Genomic DNA, 18,509 nt, shown 5'->3' on the forward strand with positions numbered 1-18,509 from the left:
AGCCGTGTTCTGAGTGACCCAGAACAAATTATTAGGCTTCGCTGTCTCGGTTTCCTCATCTAGAAAGAGAAATTCTGATGCCTGCCCTGCTCATCTCACAGGGTTGTGTTCAGTGAATACTTTCTACAAGTCTACCACGTTCCAGAACCATTCCACGCACTAGGGGCACTACAGTGAGTCATTCAAAACACTGATTTTATGAGATTCATCCATATGGCTGCTGGATATATATAGATAATGGCTATGAACATTCCGGTATACCTCTTGGTAGATTTATTTGCCTTTCTGCGGAGTCCATTCCCTTTAGTCTTCCTGATTAAACCAGAAAGAAAGTCCTAGGTTGCATTAGCATGCTATAACCTCTCTTCTGGCCCTTGTCAATGTGTCCTCACAACAGAGAGCCAACCTCATCCTGCCGCATTTAGCTAGAGTTCCTAAACATGGCTCTAGTTCCTAAACATGGCTCTGTCTGCAAAATACATAGGTAAGATTATAGATGGCAAAAGGTTACTAATGCTCCACTTATTTGTATATTTATAAACATGTTTATATTGTCTACACATAATTTATACAGAGGTTCTTTCAAAAACAAGTTTTTTCACAGTTTTAAAATGTGAGTCATACCAATGTGGTAGCTCACACTTGTGATCTCAGCCACTCAGGGCAGGGCAGGGCTGAAGGTGGAAGATGGCAAGTTCAAGGCCAATCTCAGCCATTCAGCCAGACCCTGCCTCAAAATTTTAAAAATAAAGTAAAAAGCACTTGGGATATAGCTCATTGATAAAGTGCCCCTGGATTTGATCCTCTGTACCATTAAAAAAATAAGTCATTTAAATAAAGGCATTAAATACATTGTGATGATAGGTGGATACATACAGGTGGCAAAAATGTAGAAAGTTGGAGTGCAAAGACTGCAATTTAGGGCATGTTACTCTATAAAAGCTCCACTTGTGAATTAAGGATCTTTTTTGTCATCGTGTAGTGGCCGGCAACTGCCTCACTGGTCGACTTTCTGAAAGGCAAGATGCCCAGGGTGGGCACACTGCAGCTCACTTGACAGCTCTGGGTGTGCTCAAGGAAGGGTTACAGTAAGGAAGGGTCGGGGAGTCTCAGAAGGACCCTGAGCTAAGCAAATAGGTGAGATCAGCCTGAGGTAGAGGACAGAGCCTTTTTACAATGTCACCCCTTACAGCACTGCACATCCTGCCACATGCTCCTGTCCAAGTTCTTTGCCAGACCTTGCGAGTCAGAGATTCCCACATGAGAAACAAGATGGACAGCTCGTGGGTAGCACAAGCAGGAGCCCAGGTTGTAAAATGAGCACATAAGCACCAGAGAATCGCCTGGCTGGGGTAGGAGTCGGGAGGCAGGAGAGGAGCACCTTCGGGAATCAGTTCCTCTGCTCACTTTGTCAACCATTGTCTTCAAAGTCACTGATGTCCCGAGCATCTCTGAACACCTTCCTTCCAACTCCTCTCCCTGGTGTTCATGCTCTAGCGAGTTTTGTTGCTTTTGTTTGGTTGGTTCTTTTGTTATTTTTGTTGGGTTTTTACACTGTTCCAGGACTTCTAATCCCTTGGACCTACTTCTTCTCAATCCCCTCCTCATGTCATTATATTTTGCTCAGATCCACCTCGGATCCCAAGGACCCATGACAATAAACCCTCCGCCCTGTCCAACAGCTTTAAATCCCTACTGGTCTGGTTCTGTTAAGGCCCAGCAGTGTCTCAACCTTGCAAAACTCACCTGTCACCACAGGGGTGGAGGGATCGTTACTGGAGAAAAGCACACACCTGTGCTATCTGCTCACGCTTTTGATTCATGGATGTGAAGCTTGAATGCACCCTCAATAGTGTTCAACTATGCTACCATCCTTCCCCAATCTCTTCCTTTCCCAATGTATAAAAGAACATTTTGTACTATAGCTCAGCAGACCTCATATTCCTTGAGATAATTGGAAAGAGAATTTAATGTGCCTAAAGCTCTTGGTCAGCACTCAGTGAATGCCAGCCAGCCCTGTTATTACCGCACTCTCTGTCACCTTGGCCACCAGTTGATAAGCATTGGACTGGCTCCCCAGACTAGAGGGCAAACCTCTCACACCACTGCAGTTTCCTCCTCTGTCCTGCATCTTCAACAGGCTCTCTGCTGGGTGCTTACGAGAGGATATGCACTTACCCTACTGTCTTCTACCTAAAAATGAATCTTTGGATGTAGGATCCCCTCCATCTTCTGTCTCATTGCTCTGCTTCCTCCACATCAAACTTCTTTACAGAGTGACCCATATCCATCAGCTCCACCTCCTCCCCCTGACATGTGCTCCATTTCCTTCACCCTGCAAAATGATCCTGTAACATGACCGATGACATCCATGTTGCTAAATGCAAGGGCCAAACCTCTGTCTCATATTGTGAAACTGCAGCACACTTTACAGTTCACCACTTCCTTATGTGTGACTTTTTTTTCTCCTGGTTTCAAGTGCCAACTTCTACTGGTTCTTCCTACTGAACTGGGGACTCCTCCGGCTCTGGCGACTCTCCCCCAGTGATTGGGTCTGCAGATCTTGAGGGGCCCAGGTGGCTGCAGCTGGAGTTCTCTAGGATCAGCCCAGTCTCTCCTACAGGATCATCCAGGTCTGCCTTTCAGCTTATAGCTCCCAAATTTCTGTCCCTGGCTTGACATCTTGAAATGCCATCTTCAGGGGCTGGGGTTGTGGCTCAGAGGCAGAACACTCACCTAGCACTCATGAGGCACTGGGTTTGACCCTCAGCACCACATAAAAATGAAATAAAGATATTGTGTCCACCTACAACTAAAAAATAACTATTAAAAAAAAAGAAAATCTTCACTGCTTACTTCATACCTCACACATTATTCCTTTATCAATAATGATTTATAAGTATTTTCTCCTATTCTGCAGGTTATTAGTCAGTCTGCTTGACACGGATCTTTAATAACCACCTCAGATATAATACCTCCAAAAAGAGAACAACGTCCTCCTTCCCTCTCCCCACCAGGTCTTTTCCACCTACATCAATGGCATCATGACTCACTCAGTGTGTTACCTAGGTTTTCATCCCTATGAAGAAATACCTGACAAGAATAACTTAGTGGAAGGAAAAACCATTTTTGGCTCCTGGTTTTAGAGGTTCAGTCCTCAGTCAGCCAACCTGAGGTGACGCAGAACATCATGGCCAACAGGTGAGGAGGAGGGCTGCTCTGCTCATGGAGGTGGAGAAGTTGAGAGAGAACAGGAGGAGATGGGGGCAGGGGACAAGACAAATAATCCTCCAGGCACAACCCCAGCAACCAACCTCCTCCTCCAAGCCCCACCTGCCCACGGTTACCACCCAGTTAGTACATTGCAACCAGAATGGACTGATTAGCTCTCATCAACTAATCATTTCTTTTCTGGAGTGGGGGGATTGAACTCAGAAGCACTCAACTACTGAATCACATCCCCAGCCCTTTTTTTTTTGTATTTTATTTTACAAAATAAAAGTGTTGCTTTGCACCTCGAAATTGCTGAGGCTGGCTTTGAACTTGCAATCTTCCTGCCTCAGCCTCCAGAGCCACTGGGATGACAGGCCTGTGCTACCACGCATGGTATAATCTAGTCATTTTACCTTTGGATACTTCTGCATTAGCTCAGGAGCTTTGGGGGAATACCCCATTTCCAAACCATAACATTCAGTTCCCAAAGTGCAAATCCAGGAAATATCTTAGATGACTCACTTTTCCTCCCCTCTATACCACCCACTGGGTCTCTTGAGAATGGTGACACACAAGTCAGGTGCAGTGGCACAGGCTTGTAATCTAGCTACTTGGGAGGCTGAGGCAGGAAGACCACAAGTTTAGAACCAGCCTGGGCAATTTAGCAAGATCCTGTCTTGAAAATTTTAAAAGTGAATGGGGATATAGCTCAGTGGTAGAACTCCTGCCTAGTGTTATGAAACCCTGGATTAGATCCCAGCACTGTACTCCCGCTGCAAAAAAGAAAAAAAAGAAAACTATTGTTATGGTTTGGATGTGAGGTGTCCCCCAAAAGCTCACATGTGAGATAATACAGAGGATCAGAGGAGAAATGTTTGGGTTACAAGAGCCTTAACCAAATCAGTGAATTAATATCCTGAGAGGATTGGTAACTGAAGTGGCAGGGTGTAGCTGGAGGAGGTGGGAATTGGGGTGTGGCATTGGAGTATATATTTGTATCTGACAAGTAGAAACCTCTCTCTCTGCTTCTGATCACCATGTGATCACCTTACTTCTGCCCCACTATTCCGCTATGTTGTTCTACTTCACCTGGAAACCTTAGGAATAAATCCAGCTGTCTATGAGTTGAGACCTCTGAAACTATGAGCCCCTAAACAAACCTTTCCTCCTTTACAGTTGTTCTGGTCATGTCCTTCAGTCACAATGATGATATAGCTGACTAAAACTACTATGAACATAAAATCCACAGAATGGGAGAAAAAATTTGCAAATCATACATTTGAAAAGTGATAAATATCTAGAATATATGAAGAACTCCTAAAACTCAACTACAAAATAGTAACACAAAATAGGCAAAACACTTAGACATCTCTCCAAGGATATACAAGTGGCCAATAAGCACAGGACCAGATGCTCTGACATCATCAATCATTAAGGAAATGCAAAACAATTCAACACCCATCAGGATAGCTACCATCACAAAAACAGAAAATAACAAGTTTGGCGGGGATGTGGGAAATTAGAATCCTTGTACTTCATTGCTGGGAGTCATTACAGGAAACAGTGGAGGATCTTCAAAAAAATTAAAAATGAAATAATCACATGATCTGGCAATTCCATTTCTGGGTCTATATCCAAAAGAATTAGAAGCAGGATCTGGAAGACATATGCATACACATTGTTCAATGCAGCATTATTCTAGATAGTCAAGAAGTATGAGCCACCCATATGTCCACAGATGGATGATTGGATAAAGAAAATACAATAGAACATTATTTAGCCTTTAAAAGGAGACAATCCTGGCACATTCTACTGTATATATGAACCTTAAGAATATTATACTAATTAAAATAAGCCAATCACAAAAAGAGGAAATATTGTGTGATTCTACCCTTGGAATACATGGAGCAGGCCAATTCAGAGGAGTTGGAATGGAGGGTGGGGGCGTGGAGGTAAGAAGTTACTGTTTAACAGATTGTCAGTTTCATGAGGTGAAAACATTCTGGGGATGGATGGTGGTGATGATGTCACAACCCTGTGGAGGATCTTAATGCCCTAAACTGAGTATTTTTAAATGACTTAAATAGTAAATTTTGTTGTGTATATTCTACTATAATTTTTTTTTAAATTAAGAAGACTGACAGATCTGTTGGTCGCCTACATCTCCAGTAAAACTACCGGACCCAGGCTCAGATTCTTGCCCAAGCTTCTAGTTGGTCTCTCTGGTTCTCCTTTGGTTGCCCCTACCAACTTTTTGCCATGGAACAGCCAATGTCTTCTTTTTCAAAATGTAAGACAGATTCAGTTACCTCTGCTTAAAATCTTCCTATGGCTTCCCATCATATCTACAGTGAAGTTCACACTCCCTACGTGGCTTACAGAACCCTGCTTGGTCTGGTGGCTCTGAGACCCCAGCGCTCTGCACACTGCCTGTCTTCCGCTGTGCTCTGGCCACAGGAGCATGCTGTTGGGTCTGTGAGCACACTAGGATAATGCCTTCACCAGTTAGGGCTGCTCTAACAAGGATCTCACATACGGGGTAGCTTACATGGCAGACATTTATTTCTCACAGCTCTGAAGGCTGGGAAATTCAAGATCAACATGCCAACAGATCCAGTGTTTGGGGACAGATGCCTTCTTATATCTTCATATGGCAAAAAGACAGAGACAAAGACTCACCAAAAGAGGAAACAAACTCTCTCCTGTTTCTATCACAGGGGCACTAATCCCATTCATGAGGGGTCCACCTTTATGACTGAATTACCTTCCAAAGACCCCACATCCTGACAGCATCAATTGTGGGGTACAGTTTCAACATATGAACTGGGTGATGCAAAAATTCAGACCATCACAGATTTGTTTTAGTCAGCTTTTTCGCTGCTGTGACTAAAAGACCCAACCAGCACAATTGTAAAGGAGGAAAGTTTAAGGGCTCACAGTTTCAGAGGTCTTAATCCAAAGAAGGCCAGCTCCATTCCTCCAGGATCCCAGGTGAGGCAGAAAGAACATCAAGGAGAAAGAACGTGGAGGGAAGCAGCTCATATGGTGATCAGAAAGCAAAGAGACTCCAGATACAAAATATATACCCCATAGCCAAGCCCCCAATGAACCACTTCCTCTAGCCACACCCCACCTGCCCGGAGTTACCACTAATTAATCCCATCAGGGATTAGTTCACTGATTAGGTTAAGGCTAGCACCCAATTATTTCTCCTCCAACTTCTTGCATTGTCTCACACGTGAGCTTTTGGGGGACACCACATCTAAACCACAATAAGATTGTTCCCACCTGAATATTCTGTGTGTGTTAGTTTCCCCCCTCTCTGAAAAATCTCTTCCTCAGTCTTGTCAAGGTATCTATTTCTGCTTTGAATCTGACTACATACAAAGTATTTACTGTCTCTATCACATCAATGTTTTAATTTTTCCATAGCACGTATCACCACCTGAAGTTTTCTCCATTGCGTTAAATACACTTGTTTGTTGATGGCATTCCCCCTAGAATGCTAACTGTCCGAGGTAAGATTTTCCAAGTCCTTGAACCTAAACACACAGGCGCAGCGCCTGAGAGTTGGCATGATCTGGGAGACTTGCCAAGAAGACCCTGGTATAACACAGGGAGGCCCCAGGATAGTTTCTGAGAGACAGAAACACAATGAATCCTCTCAAACTCAGCCCAACCAACAGTACAAAACATCTTTCTCTGTATAGTTTCAAACCTGCTCCCCCTCGGAGTTCCCTCCCCCTGGCCCAAACAGCACTTTCATCCACCCACCCTCTGATGACAATCCGAATGAGAAATAATACCCTGCGGTGAAGATGGGCTTTGTAGAGCCTGAACATTCCTCCATTTAGAGTTAATAACTCATTAGTATTGCGAATAAACTTAGTCTGAAAAAAATCCCTATGGCGCCAATAAAACCTGAAGCTGCAGGTGCCCTAAATCATCACCCAGGGAGAGTGGTGTGAACACCCACAGCTGTGCAGGCCTGCGAGATTCGCACAGATGAATCCAAGATGGGTTAGAAAGGAGGCCAGAGGTCTCTCGGTTCGCCCCACTACAACACCCACGGGGCTGGAACTGATTCCTACCCAAGAGCACCCTGCCCCCAATCCCTTCCCCCTACCCTTGAATGAGCTCAGTCTTAAGTGTAATTCTGTGTCTGGGAGAGTTTTCAAAATCGAACATCTCTGCTATTAGATAACCGACCACGTAAGACTGTGGAAACATAAAACTGGGAGCAAAAATATTCTGTTTGGTGGAACCAACCTCTTCTTTTTGTCTCCTCTACTTAGGTTCGGTACTTCTCTATATCGGTCCACCATGCATCCCGAAGGAGTTTCCGCTAGGTGGCGCCCGTTCTCCACGTACCAGGAGGGTTCCCGAGCCGGTGCTTTAATTTTAGTACCCTTAGAGCTGATCTCCCACCCTGGCTTTTTACAAGCAAGAAACCTAAGCTCCGAAGGGAAAGTGTTTTCCTGAGGTCGCTTCCCTACATCTCGGACTCACACACTTAATCTGATCTCTGAACCCAATGAGCTTCCATCACTTGGCGGCCTCCCTCTACGCATGGATTTGTTTATTGACTAAAATAAAATGGTGTGTTTCTCCTTAAAGAGAAATTTAGGTTCCGATCCACGGGCCTTAGAGTGCTTTATTCTCAAATACGCAGAATAGGAAAAAAAAATGGTTAATTTGCCTGCTTCGTTTTTTTCTTTGACTTCCTTAAATGCAAAATAAAGTTCTTTCTCTGATGAACGAGTAATTAGAAACTGATAATAATGATGATGGAAAACGTTGAATGAGACTACACCTGGAAGTTAATGAGAAAAACCGGTTAGAGGGGGAAATTCGACTCGATTTGACATTAGATGAGGCTAGATTTGAATTCTGATTCCGCATCTACTCATACAGTTCCCAAGTCTGTAAAATGAGAATAATGTTTCCTACTCATTGCATCCCCAGGGTGGTTAGTGTACACGAAGTAAGAGAATAGCCTTCGGCTTCTAGCGCATTGTCGACGAGCAGTATCTGTTTACCCTGGCCCGTCAAAAACTACTGTGGCCGGTCATAGTAAAGCTTTTCCCTACAGACTCACTGATACACCTGGTCTATGTACACGGAAAACCCAGCCGTGGGCTGATAATTTTAGGAACGCAGGAGCCGGTGTCTGCTGGCGGGAAAGCAGCGTGTGGCTTGACGCCTGAGTTGCTCTGGCTGATTGGAGAGCCTTCGGGAGTCTGAGGATGGCCAAACAGTCCGGGCCGGACCTCTGCCTAGATGGAGTTCTGGCAAGCCTACAGCCAGCCCCCCGCCACTCCCCCTTATTGGAGCAGCTCTGCAGCGGCCAGGGCACCATATCCAAACCCTCGTTTTAAAGGAGTGAAAACTAAGGAAGACAAGTGACATCAGTCAAGGTCGCCGGCACTGAGTGGTAAGACCTGCAAGGCCTGCAGAACCGGGTAGCTCCCGGTGCGCGCCCTGCGGACGCTAGTGGCCGAGAAGTTGGTCACCATTCTCAGGCGAAGCGGCCAAGGGAGGATGCAGGTGGCGGACAGAAAGAACGCGTCCCACTGTGACCCAAAAGGAAAATGCCCAGCGGACTTAGGCTCCTGGGAGCGCGAAGGCGTGCGCAGCAGCTTGAGCGCGCGCCGGAGGCCGGGTTTCCCAGCTCGGCAGCCCCAAATGTCTTTCCCATCCTGATCCCACGCTCTGACCGCTGCAGGCGGAAGCGTCACCGCCCAGCGGCGCTCGAGGCCTGGGCCACCTCCAGGATCCGAGGGCGCAGCACGTAGGAGGCGCGCAGAAACCGAACTGCAGAGGGGGAACCCGAGGAGGGCAAAGGAGGAGGAAGAACTGGAAGGAGGGGAGGCCGCTGGAGGAGGAAGGAGAGGGAGGCGAAGGAGAAGACTAGGGAAGAGCGGGGCCAGGGGCGAGGAGGGGGCGCGGCCCGGGAGGAAGGCGCGGGCGCCGAGCGAGCTGGACGCCCCCTGTAAGCCTCGCCGGCCGCCCAGCCCGGCTCCCCAGCTCGGCCGACTCCTGGCCATCGCAGGCCGCAGCGCGGCGCTAACAAAACGGCAGGCAACACCGCCGTCTGCGAGTTCCTGGAGCTAAGAGCTACTCCTGGAGGAAGTCACCTTCCGTGGGCTTGGAGCGGATTCCCGGGGCAACGGCTCTTACGCTCGGCGGTGCCCAGCATCTACGGCCCTAAAAAGCGCGCTGACTTCCTGAGCTCTAGTCGCATACCTCACTCTCGGCCTCGCCTCTGACTCTGTAGATACACCCCATGTTATCTCTGTGTATCTGACTACCTCCACTCTTGGTCCCCAAAAGCCGTTCATTTCCACCTAACCCCCTTTTAGGAGCAGCTTCTGGTTGTAGCTCCAGATCTGTGTATTTATTCCCGGCCAAACACCCACCTTCCTGGCCTGCCTGCAATCACTCGCCAAACCTAAAGGTCGACTCACTGCCGCAGTTGCCCTGGATGACACCGGCAGCCTCGGTCGCGGCGGCTGAGACGCGGAATGCAGGCACTTTCTTCTACTCCCGGCACACAAAAAGCCCCTACAACTCAAGATCACCGAACGCATCTTTCATGCTTTGAAAACCTCTTCCCAAATCTGTGGCAACCGAGATTTGATGGATTTTTTTTAAAGATTTTTTTTGGGGTCAACTAAATAGTAGTTCTTATTTTCCAGTCAGTATATAGCTCTCAATTTTATTCTAGTAGACGGACAGTCACCCTCCAAACATCTCGGGCCGCCTGAATGTCCGAAACACATTCTACTCCTTGTCCAACCAAGACCTAAGCCCACAAACTCACCACGCCATGGGGTACAAAGTCTACACCTGCCCGTCTCCTACCTTCTTGGAAACCTACGTCAACCTCGTCCTCAGTCTGCTCCGCAAGAATAACAGTAACTTTATGTACTCCCTATACCCCTGACTAGAGTGGGCAGTAGGGGTGGCAAATTTTTTTTAAATGGGGGAAGTTTGTAGGGAGGGAAAGGTCACTTTCTTTAGAAACGTTGCAAGCATTCTGTTATGTTTTCTCCCTGAGGTGAAGAGTGTCCCTGGCTTTTATGCAAATTCCTGACATCAAATTTAAAGACCTTTCCTTCAAAACTGACATAATTGTAAAAAGTTATAAATGGTAATGGTCTCTTCAAATGGGAATTTTTTCCAAGGTACATGACAGATTCTGAACAAAGAAAAAAAAATCATGTGCATAAAATGCTGAAGTCCAGATAGTGCAAAACCTCATTCTGGGTCTGAAAACTATGCCTTGTACATGTATCTCTTCCTGCAAAACAGAACAGACAATTAAAAAAAAATAACAGGAATTTATTTTTATTTTAATGGCATTAAAACATAAATCCCAACAAATCATTAAATCACAGTTCTTTAAATGTATTTAATGGTTCAAGTTTGTGTATTTGATGTTCTTAAACCTCTGGTATAATTTGTAGAAGACAGTAAAATGTTTCTTGAACAAGTTTTTATTTAGAAATAAAAACAACATGTTTTAATATATCCACAATATTTTTGTTTCTTACTTGGCTTCTTCTACTCCAAAAACAATGTGTTTCTTATTTTTTAAACAGCATTAAATTTTGTCACTTCTGGATCATTACTATGGTAATTCCCAGATATTCCTTCATCAAACACTTATCTGTTTCTATTAAATTCACAAGTAACAAAATATTAAAGAACAAATTGGAAGGTTTTCTTCTCTTCCTGGTGTAAAACTTAAGCTCCAATTAAATTCAGTGTTCACTGCCCAGAGAAGTGACTGGACAATTCCAGAAACTCTCCCAAAGATGCCTTCCAATTTCCCGCCTGACTTTAGCTCTAACTATACGATTTAAAAAATCAATTCCTCCATAGAAGTCAAACCAAATCAAAGGCAACCAGGAAAGGAAAATATTTCCCAAACGATTTTAACTGATTATTTCAGATAATAGCGTTAGCACAGAGGAAGCAGCGATACTTTTTATGGATACTTTTTTTCCCCCGACTTTGGGATCCTTCCTAAAGAACAGAAACTCCGAGTCATTTATGAAACTGCATTATCTTGGATTTTCGCCGCAGACTTTGACTGAACTTCATATCAGTGTTCCATAAGAGCCCTGGAGTCGGTGGTCATATCTGCCAAAGTGAGTTTCGGGATGGGTGAGCCTCCTCGTTACTGGGGGATGCTTCGAGGACCAGGCTCAGGAGAGAAGAGGTTAAATCCGACTCTTTCTGTAGCAGCTCAACGTGCCCAGTTTTGCCTCTTCCAGTCAACGTCTCTCTGCTGGAGCCAGCCAATCCACGGCCCGGAGTGCTCCGGACAGCCCAGTGAAGGGGTGTGACCTGAAGCTGTCACTCAGCGTTGAGGAATGACACCCGGGCGGGAGGGGGATTCGGTGGAACGCTGGGGAAGGAGAGAAGAAACAGATAAAACCAGGGCGGAGGGTAAAAAGGTGCCCCGCTCCTCTCGGAATCCAGAGGCCGCCGCCGCCGCCGCCGCCGCGCCAGGGGGGTGGGCTCCGGAAGAGCCAGCCCAGCGGGGAAGAGGGAGGACCGACCGGGAGCGCGATCCTGCAGGCGGGGAAGAGACAGAGGCGCTAAGGAAAAGTGACTTGGGCCGTGCGCCCCGGCGGAACTAGGGACTGAAGCTGCGGAGGGGCCCCCACCAATTCTCCCCAACTTCCTCGGAGGGGGCAAACCCTGGCCCGCCCCTAAGGGCGATAGGCAATGAGATAATCCAGCTGAGCCGGGAAAGGAGAGCGTCTGGCGCTGGATTCAGGGGGCGGGGGTCTCCAGGCGGGGTGGGCCTCGGAGGTGGGGGCGAGGGTCGGAGCAGACCCTGGATAGAGGGGGGCGGGGGCTGCAGAGCTGCGCAGTAGTGGGCTGCGAGGGCCTGGCGCGCCCGGCTCACTCGCGCTCGGGTTGCTGGCGTCCTCTGTCTGGCTCGGAGCTGCCCCGCGCCCCAGCTGCCCGCCCGGCCGGCCGCCCGCTCCGGCCAGCGGCGCAGATGGCTGTGCGCGGCGCCAACACCTTGACGCCCTTTTCCATCCAGGCGATCCTCAACAAGAAAGAGGAGCGCGGCGGGGTAGCAGTGCCAGAGGGGCGCTCGGCGCCTGGCAGCACCGCGGTGGCGGTGGCCGCAGCGCCCGCTGTCTGTTGCTGGCGGCTCTTTGGGGAGACGGACGCGGGTTCGCTGGGGGGCGCCGAGGACTCACTGCTAGCGTCTCCTGCCCGGGCCAGAACAGCTGCGGGGCAGACTGCGGAGACCCCGGGAGGCTGGGACTCGGACTCTGCTCTCAGCGAGGACAACGAGAACCGGCGGCGCTGCGCAGACGTGCCGGCAGCCAGCGGGGCCGGCGTGGCCGGGGGGACCCTGGGCCTCGACCAGCCGGTCTGCGAGTTGCACGCCGCCAAAGACCTGGAGGAGGAAGCCGCGGGCCGGAGCGACAGCGAGATGTCAGCCAGCGTTTCAGGTCTGCTGGCTTTGGGGAAAGGGGGCTGAACAAGGAGGTCACCATGGGGAGTAGGGTGGGCCTGCTGCGGCAAACTGAGCCTGGGGGCTCAGCTTCTGGCCAGGTCCCAAGGTTCTGCACATTGGCGAGGACTTCCCTGACCCTCTGGGAACTGGAACCCCCAGAGGTTGAGGAACTCCTCAAAGCCCTGCTTCCTCGAGGCAGTGTGCCCTGGGCCGGGTTGGAAGTGAACAGTTGCATTCTGCGCTGGGAGAGTTCGGCGGAGTTCATCGTCAGTGCCTTAGCTGTGTCTGTCCACAAATCCTCAAAGTCAGCAAAAGGGGACCAGAGACCTCAGGTAGACAGTGATCTGGCGGTGGCCCAATACCCTAACGTCTGGATATCCCATGACTCAACCTATACCTAATACGAATAAGTTGTGAAGGACACCTCCAAGTGGGCCAGAGCCCAGGACTTAAAGAAAGAGGGGCTTTGGGGGGAAAAGGCTGGTTTAGTTTTTCAGCCCTAGGGATGGGAGAGCAGGAGCTGGGAGCAAACTCAGTAGCCACCTGAAGGGAGAGGGTGAATTTGAGGTCAGAACTAAGGCACCCAGGAGAGGAGACTCCTCAGCCAGAAGCTGAAACATTTCTTGGTGTGAAGTTGACCCCGGTGCAAGCTACTATAGGCCTAGCCTGGCTCAAAACAGGCAAGCACAGTAGACCACTGTACTGGGGTGCTCCAGGGAGAAGAAACTTAGGACCGGAGCCAGGGAAAGACACCTCGCTGCACCACTCAATCCCTCTTCTCATTTTCTCGGGAAGAGAGTCGGAAAACCCACCTAAGTCTTGGCGCTGCAATCCAAAGCAGTCGGGGAAGAACAGTCCACTTACCTCTGGTTCCAAGATCTGTTCCCCCGACATTCCCTTTACGTGTAGCCAATGCGTGTGTGCTGTGACAACACACATTTGTGAGTGTGAGTGTGGGGAGGCGGTGAGCCCGAGGAGGAACACAGAAACGCAGCATAGACCTCCAAGTCTCGATGCTGAGAGCCGAGGGCTTGCAGGGATGCTCAGGCCCAGCGTCCCACGTTACTAAGGGGACACGTTACTAAGGGGAACCTGGAGCTCAGAGTGCACGGGAAACCCAGCGCTGGCATAGTTGCTGATTCCTTTACCCTCACCAGAAGAGGCCTAGATGCGAGAAGCGGATGGGATAGGCTTCTGAGACATGGGTCCGGAGCCCATGGATTCCGGAACTTCACCTCCGTTTTGGTGGGATCAAAGTGTATTTCCGGCCCCAACTAGTCTGGTTGGCCCCTGCAGTTGAAACCCAGACTCACTCTGCCACTCTGTCATTCTCTTGTTTATTTATTTATTTTTTTACTAGTGCATAATAGAATAGTGTGGTTCATAGTGGCATATTCGTACACGCACATAATCTCATCAATGTGACGGCCTCTTGTTTTTGTTTCCTTCTGGGTCTGCAGGCGACCGCAGCCCGAGAGCAGAGGATGACGGTGTTGGCCCCGGAGGTGCCCGCTTGCCAGGGCTGTGCAGCGGGGCGGGCGGCGGAGGCAGCGGCGGGCCGGCGGGCGGCGCGGAGGAGGAGGAAGAGCCCGCGGCGCCCAAACCCCGAAAGAAGCGCTCCCGGGCCGCTTTCTCCCACGCGCAAGTCTTCGAGCTGGAACGTCGTTTTAACCACCAGCGCTACCTGTCCGGGCCCGAACGCGCTGACCTGGCAGCGTCACTGAAGCTCACTGAGACTCAGGTGAAGATTTGGTTCCAGAACCGTCGCTACAAGACCAAGCGCCGGCAGATGGCCGCCGACCTGCTGGCCTCGGCGCCCGCAGCCAAGAAGGTGGCAGTAAAGGTGCTGGTGCGTGACGACCAGAGACAGTATTTGCCGGGCGAGGTGCTGAGGCCACCTTCGCTTCTGCCACTTCAGCCCTCCTACTATTACCCTTACTACTGCCTCCCGGGCTGGGCGCTCTCCACGTGCGCCGCCGCTGCAGGCACCCAGTGAGCCGCCTGGAATCGCCCAGTGATTCCTGCGCCCTAGCGCGGACCTCCGCCGACAGCTGTGCAGGTTGTACTCTGTGCAGGGGCGCTCAGCCCAAGGGGCAAGTGCCGGATCAAGTCCAGCTCTGGCTCCGCCAGTCAACACGTGTGACCTGAACTAAGTCAGCCCAAAGGGGGCGCCTTTTTTTCTAATTTGAACAGAGTCACCCCATGGCCTAGGAGCCCTGCTTGTCCCTCACCTGCCTGTAAGCCCCGGGACACTATTTATTACCACGACTGTGGATTTGGATTCGTATTTGGATTGTGTTCGCCTGGGGATGGTGTTTCCCCGGAGCAGAGAGGACTCGTGGAGACCACATAGCCTGAATCCCCGGAAATTCAGGCCTGCCGAGAGCTTCATGCGCTAGGCCACACTAGTTCATGGTATCCATGCTACCGATCTATGTGTATCTACATATCTCTTATTTTTGAAAATTGCATTTGTGACAAAGGAGTGCGGAAGCCTGGCTGCCCCAGGCCAGGGGGTGATTTGAACTGTGAAGGGTTTGGTTTGGGGGGCCTCCGCCCATCCCTCCAGAGCACGGACAGGGGTGCCCTATAGGGTGCTGAATGTAAGAAAAGGAACCTCTAAGCGTGGGGCAGGTCAGGAAGCCCCCACACTTCCCTTTCCCAACGAAGTTCAGGGCCGCGCCCAAATGGGGAGTGCGGTGGGAGCCCCCAATGAGAGGAGAGCACACCCAGAGCTGCCTTTCGCAGAAACTTGCCTTTATTTCTTTTTATTTTTCAAAGGAGGTTAAGACTTGTAGCACTTTTCAGTTGTTTGTAATCAAATAACGGTTATTTTTATATTCAATGTGAATATCCCCGGCCAGCCTTCCCACGGCATCCTCCGCAGTCCAGCCGCCTGGCCCTTGGTTTCTACCAGACCCCCTCGGGATTTCTGCGCTCTGGCTCGGGACTCCCCTTTTTATTCCTCACCTCTTCCTAAGACAGGTGATCCTACCTGTCTGGTCAACCTCGCCGCTTTTCGCCGCCTCCTTAAGGGCACTGTGCACTCAACTAGAGTATTATCTTTAAAAAGATTTGTGAAGTTTGGAAACTATTCGCTGTATTTTTTTTTTTTATTTATAAACTTTTAGTTTAACTTGCCCTCCTTGACGCTGTGTTTTCTCTGAAACTCTCCGTGCGGCTTTGGCTTTGGGGGAACCAACAATGCGGGTTGGAAGTGGCTGGAGCTCACGTTCCCAGACTCTTTTTCCTTTTGGACTGGGGACGTCTTGCCTCCCCAGGAGCGGCCCCCATCGTGCAGGAAGGGCTTGAACCCATAGAGCTCAGGGAATCGCCACTTTGGGGGGTTGTAGGAGTCACGGGTGAATCCCACTGAATCCCCTAGCCAATTCTAGGAATCCTTGTTTTCTCCAGGGCATAGTTGAACCCACAGCCAATTTCCATGCCCTTCTCTAATCTGGGGACATTTTTCGAGTCCTCCGCTATCCTGTTTGCTTTCGATTTTCGGAGCATTTCTCTTTAGTGATCCAGTTTTTATTTCATTCCCAAAACGGGCTAGTAAACACTCCAGCTTGAAATTCTGAACCAATTCTCCAGGGAAGGAGCACCTTGGGCATTTTTTTCTGCTGGGAGCAAATAGTGCTCTATGGTGTTTCAAAGCGCTTCTGCCCCTTCAATGACATGTCGTCGTTTTTCCCTGTACCGAAATCCATTGGGGGAGCAGAAGATGGGCTGGGCGAGGTTTATTTATTACTCCACGTTACAGATGGACAGGCCCCTCTGGCGTTCCAGACTCCCCAATACCCAATTCACCACAGCAAAATGCTTGTCTCAGCTCCGCCCTCCCGCAAGGTCCGGGGCGAGCGAGGAAGAGTTAATGCCACATTGCAGGCGCCCAGGCCTCGATTCGGTGCTCCAGAGCCCGGAAACACGGAAATCCAGGCCTCGGCTTCTTTCAACTTCACCTGGAGGGAAAAGGCTGATTTGCGCCATTCCCTAGCCACAATCTTCCCCAGCCTCCCGGCCTCCCTGCCTATTGGGAAGGCCGCAGCAAAGAGTCCCTCAACCCTTCTACCAGCAGAGGAGGAGCGTGGCGACCAGTGCTTTACCAAAAGATTTCCCCTTCCGGGAACAGCGAAAAGTGAAAGGCAAAGGGCCTCAGAAAATGCATACCCCGCCCTCTCCCTTCCAAGCCCAACGACCTTCCAGATGGTTCCTGCAATCATTTTCTTTTTGAAATATTTTAAAATTACACTTTGATTTTATAATTAATCATAAATGCATTTTCCTTGTAGAAAGTTGGAACGTTTCCGATAACGTTACAATCTCCTCCTTTTCTTTCCCTAGAGAGCTCCGTTTAATGTGGGTTTTTAGGAAGGGGAGATTGATTTTCTCTTTTTCTCGCTCTCTCTGAAAATGGCAGTAGTTTGTTGCTGCGTGCCAAGAGGGAAATTTTGTAGGTGAAACAATCGGGAAGTTTCAAAGAGAAAAAGGAACGAAGTTCCAGGGTCGCACCCCCACCCCCCAGCTCCCTCGTCCCGCACACCAGCCTTCCCTTCCCATCCCAACCGGGTGGGGCGGCGCCCCTTCTCTCCCTCTCCCACTCCAGCAATCCCGGCCTGGGCCGGCCCTATTGGGCTAACTGGAGCAGCCGGGTGAAAGACTCAAGAGAATTCAGTTTGATCAGGATTGTAGCAATTTCCCTTCCAGTTGCCCCGGGACTGCTCTGAGGTCTGGAGTCCGAAGCAACCTCTGAATCTTGCTAGATCTAGGAAGATTTCCTACCTCATTTCCAGACCCAAGACCGATGTCTTTACCCGCGTCTTAGGCTTCAGATGCGATTTCTGTTGGAAATTACGGCATTACTGGCATTACTTTATTTCTTTTTCCCACCCTTTCCTACCCACTCCCCTTTTTAGTTGGAAAACAGCCCTGCTCCTGACACCCTGCTGACTGCTCCAGGGGCTCTTCACTACTCTCTGACGTGCCCTCTTTTCCTCCTGGAGGCCTGTCTCAGAGCAATCAGAGTTGCAACTTGAGCCTGAGTTCTTCCTCTTCTTCATCCTTCTGTCCATTTGTCTTTTAGTGAGCATTAGAGTTGGCCTTGGGGGATCTTCAGGACTCACCTGCCCACTTTACAGATAGATAAACCAAGGCAAGGGGAATAGCTGGGAAAGGAGACAGAATTCACTATGACTGGGGCTGAAAGGAGTCCCAAGGATCAAGGTTGACTCACAGATCTCACTCTGGCAGCAAGTTTGGTATCAATAGCTGTCAAATGTCACTGGTGTGTGTGGGGGTGGGGAGAGAAAGGATGGCACTTGGGTCTGCTGGCCTCATTTATCTCAAACTTTGTCCCATTCCAAGAGCTTAGGTTTCTGTGCCTCTCTATAGAATGTTTGGTTATACAGGGATATTGCAGAGTTGAGGTTGGATTCTATTTTCAAAAACAAATGGCTTACTGGCTGTAGTGAATCTCTGCATCCTTGCATGACCTCCACACTGAGAAAGGGGAGAGGGTGATGGCTAATCTAATGTCATTGGAGACAGTGGGAAATGGTCTCCAACACTATGTCCTGACACCTCCAAGCAGTGACTCAGTAGTGTCCGGTGACCTGAACCTAAAGAGACTGGGTTGGCTGGAGGAGTGGCCTGTCGGGGTTTTTGAGGAGTGAAAGATGAAGTATTGGTCCTAGTTCCCGGTCCCCTCCTGTCAGAGGGAGGGGGCCTCTGGAGCAAAGCCTGGCAATGACAGGCCAATACTGCAGAGAAATAGAACCTCATCCCACACCAGCAGACCTCCCTC

The 18,509-nt window shown here is 49.5% G+C and overlaps 1 protein-coding gene across 1 annotated transcript; it reads left to right on the forward strand.

Annotated features, from left to right (window-relative positions):
* The first annotated feature begins 12,069 nt into the window (after nt 1-12,069).
* On the forward strand, nt 12,070-15,844 carry Nkx3-2 (NK3 homeobox 2). Its single transcript, XM_046423809.1, has 2 exons — nt 12,070-12,698; nt 14,164-15,844. The coding sequence occupies exons 1-2, from the start codon at nt 12,233-12,235 to the stop codon at nt 14,697-14,699; spliced, it is 1,002 nt and encodes a 333-aa protein (XP_046279765.1). The 5' UTR covers nt 12,070-12,232; the 3' UTR covers nt 14,700-15,844.
* The last annotated feature ends 2,665 nt before the right edge of the window (nt 15,845-18,509 follow it).

Source organism: Marmota monax, unplaced genomic scaffold (genome assembly GCF_021218885.2).
Source record: "Marmota monax isolate L192 unplaced genomic scaffold, Marmota_monax_Labrador192_F-V1.1 WCK01_AAM20220418_F8-fsc00009, whole genome shotgun sequence".
NCBI classification, from domain to species: Eukaryota; Metazoa; Chordata; class Mammalia; order Rodentia; family Sciuridae; genus Marmota; species Marmota monax.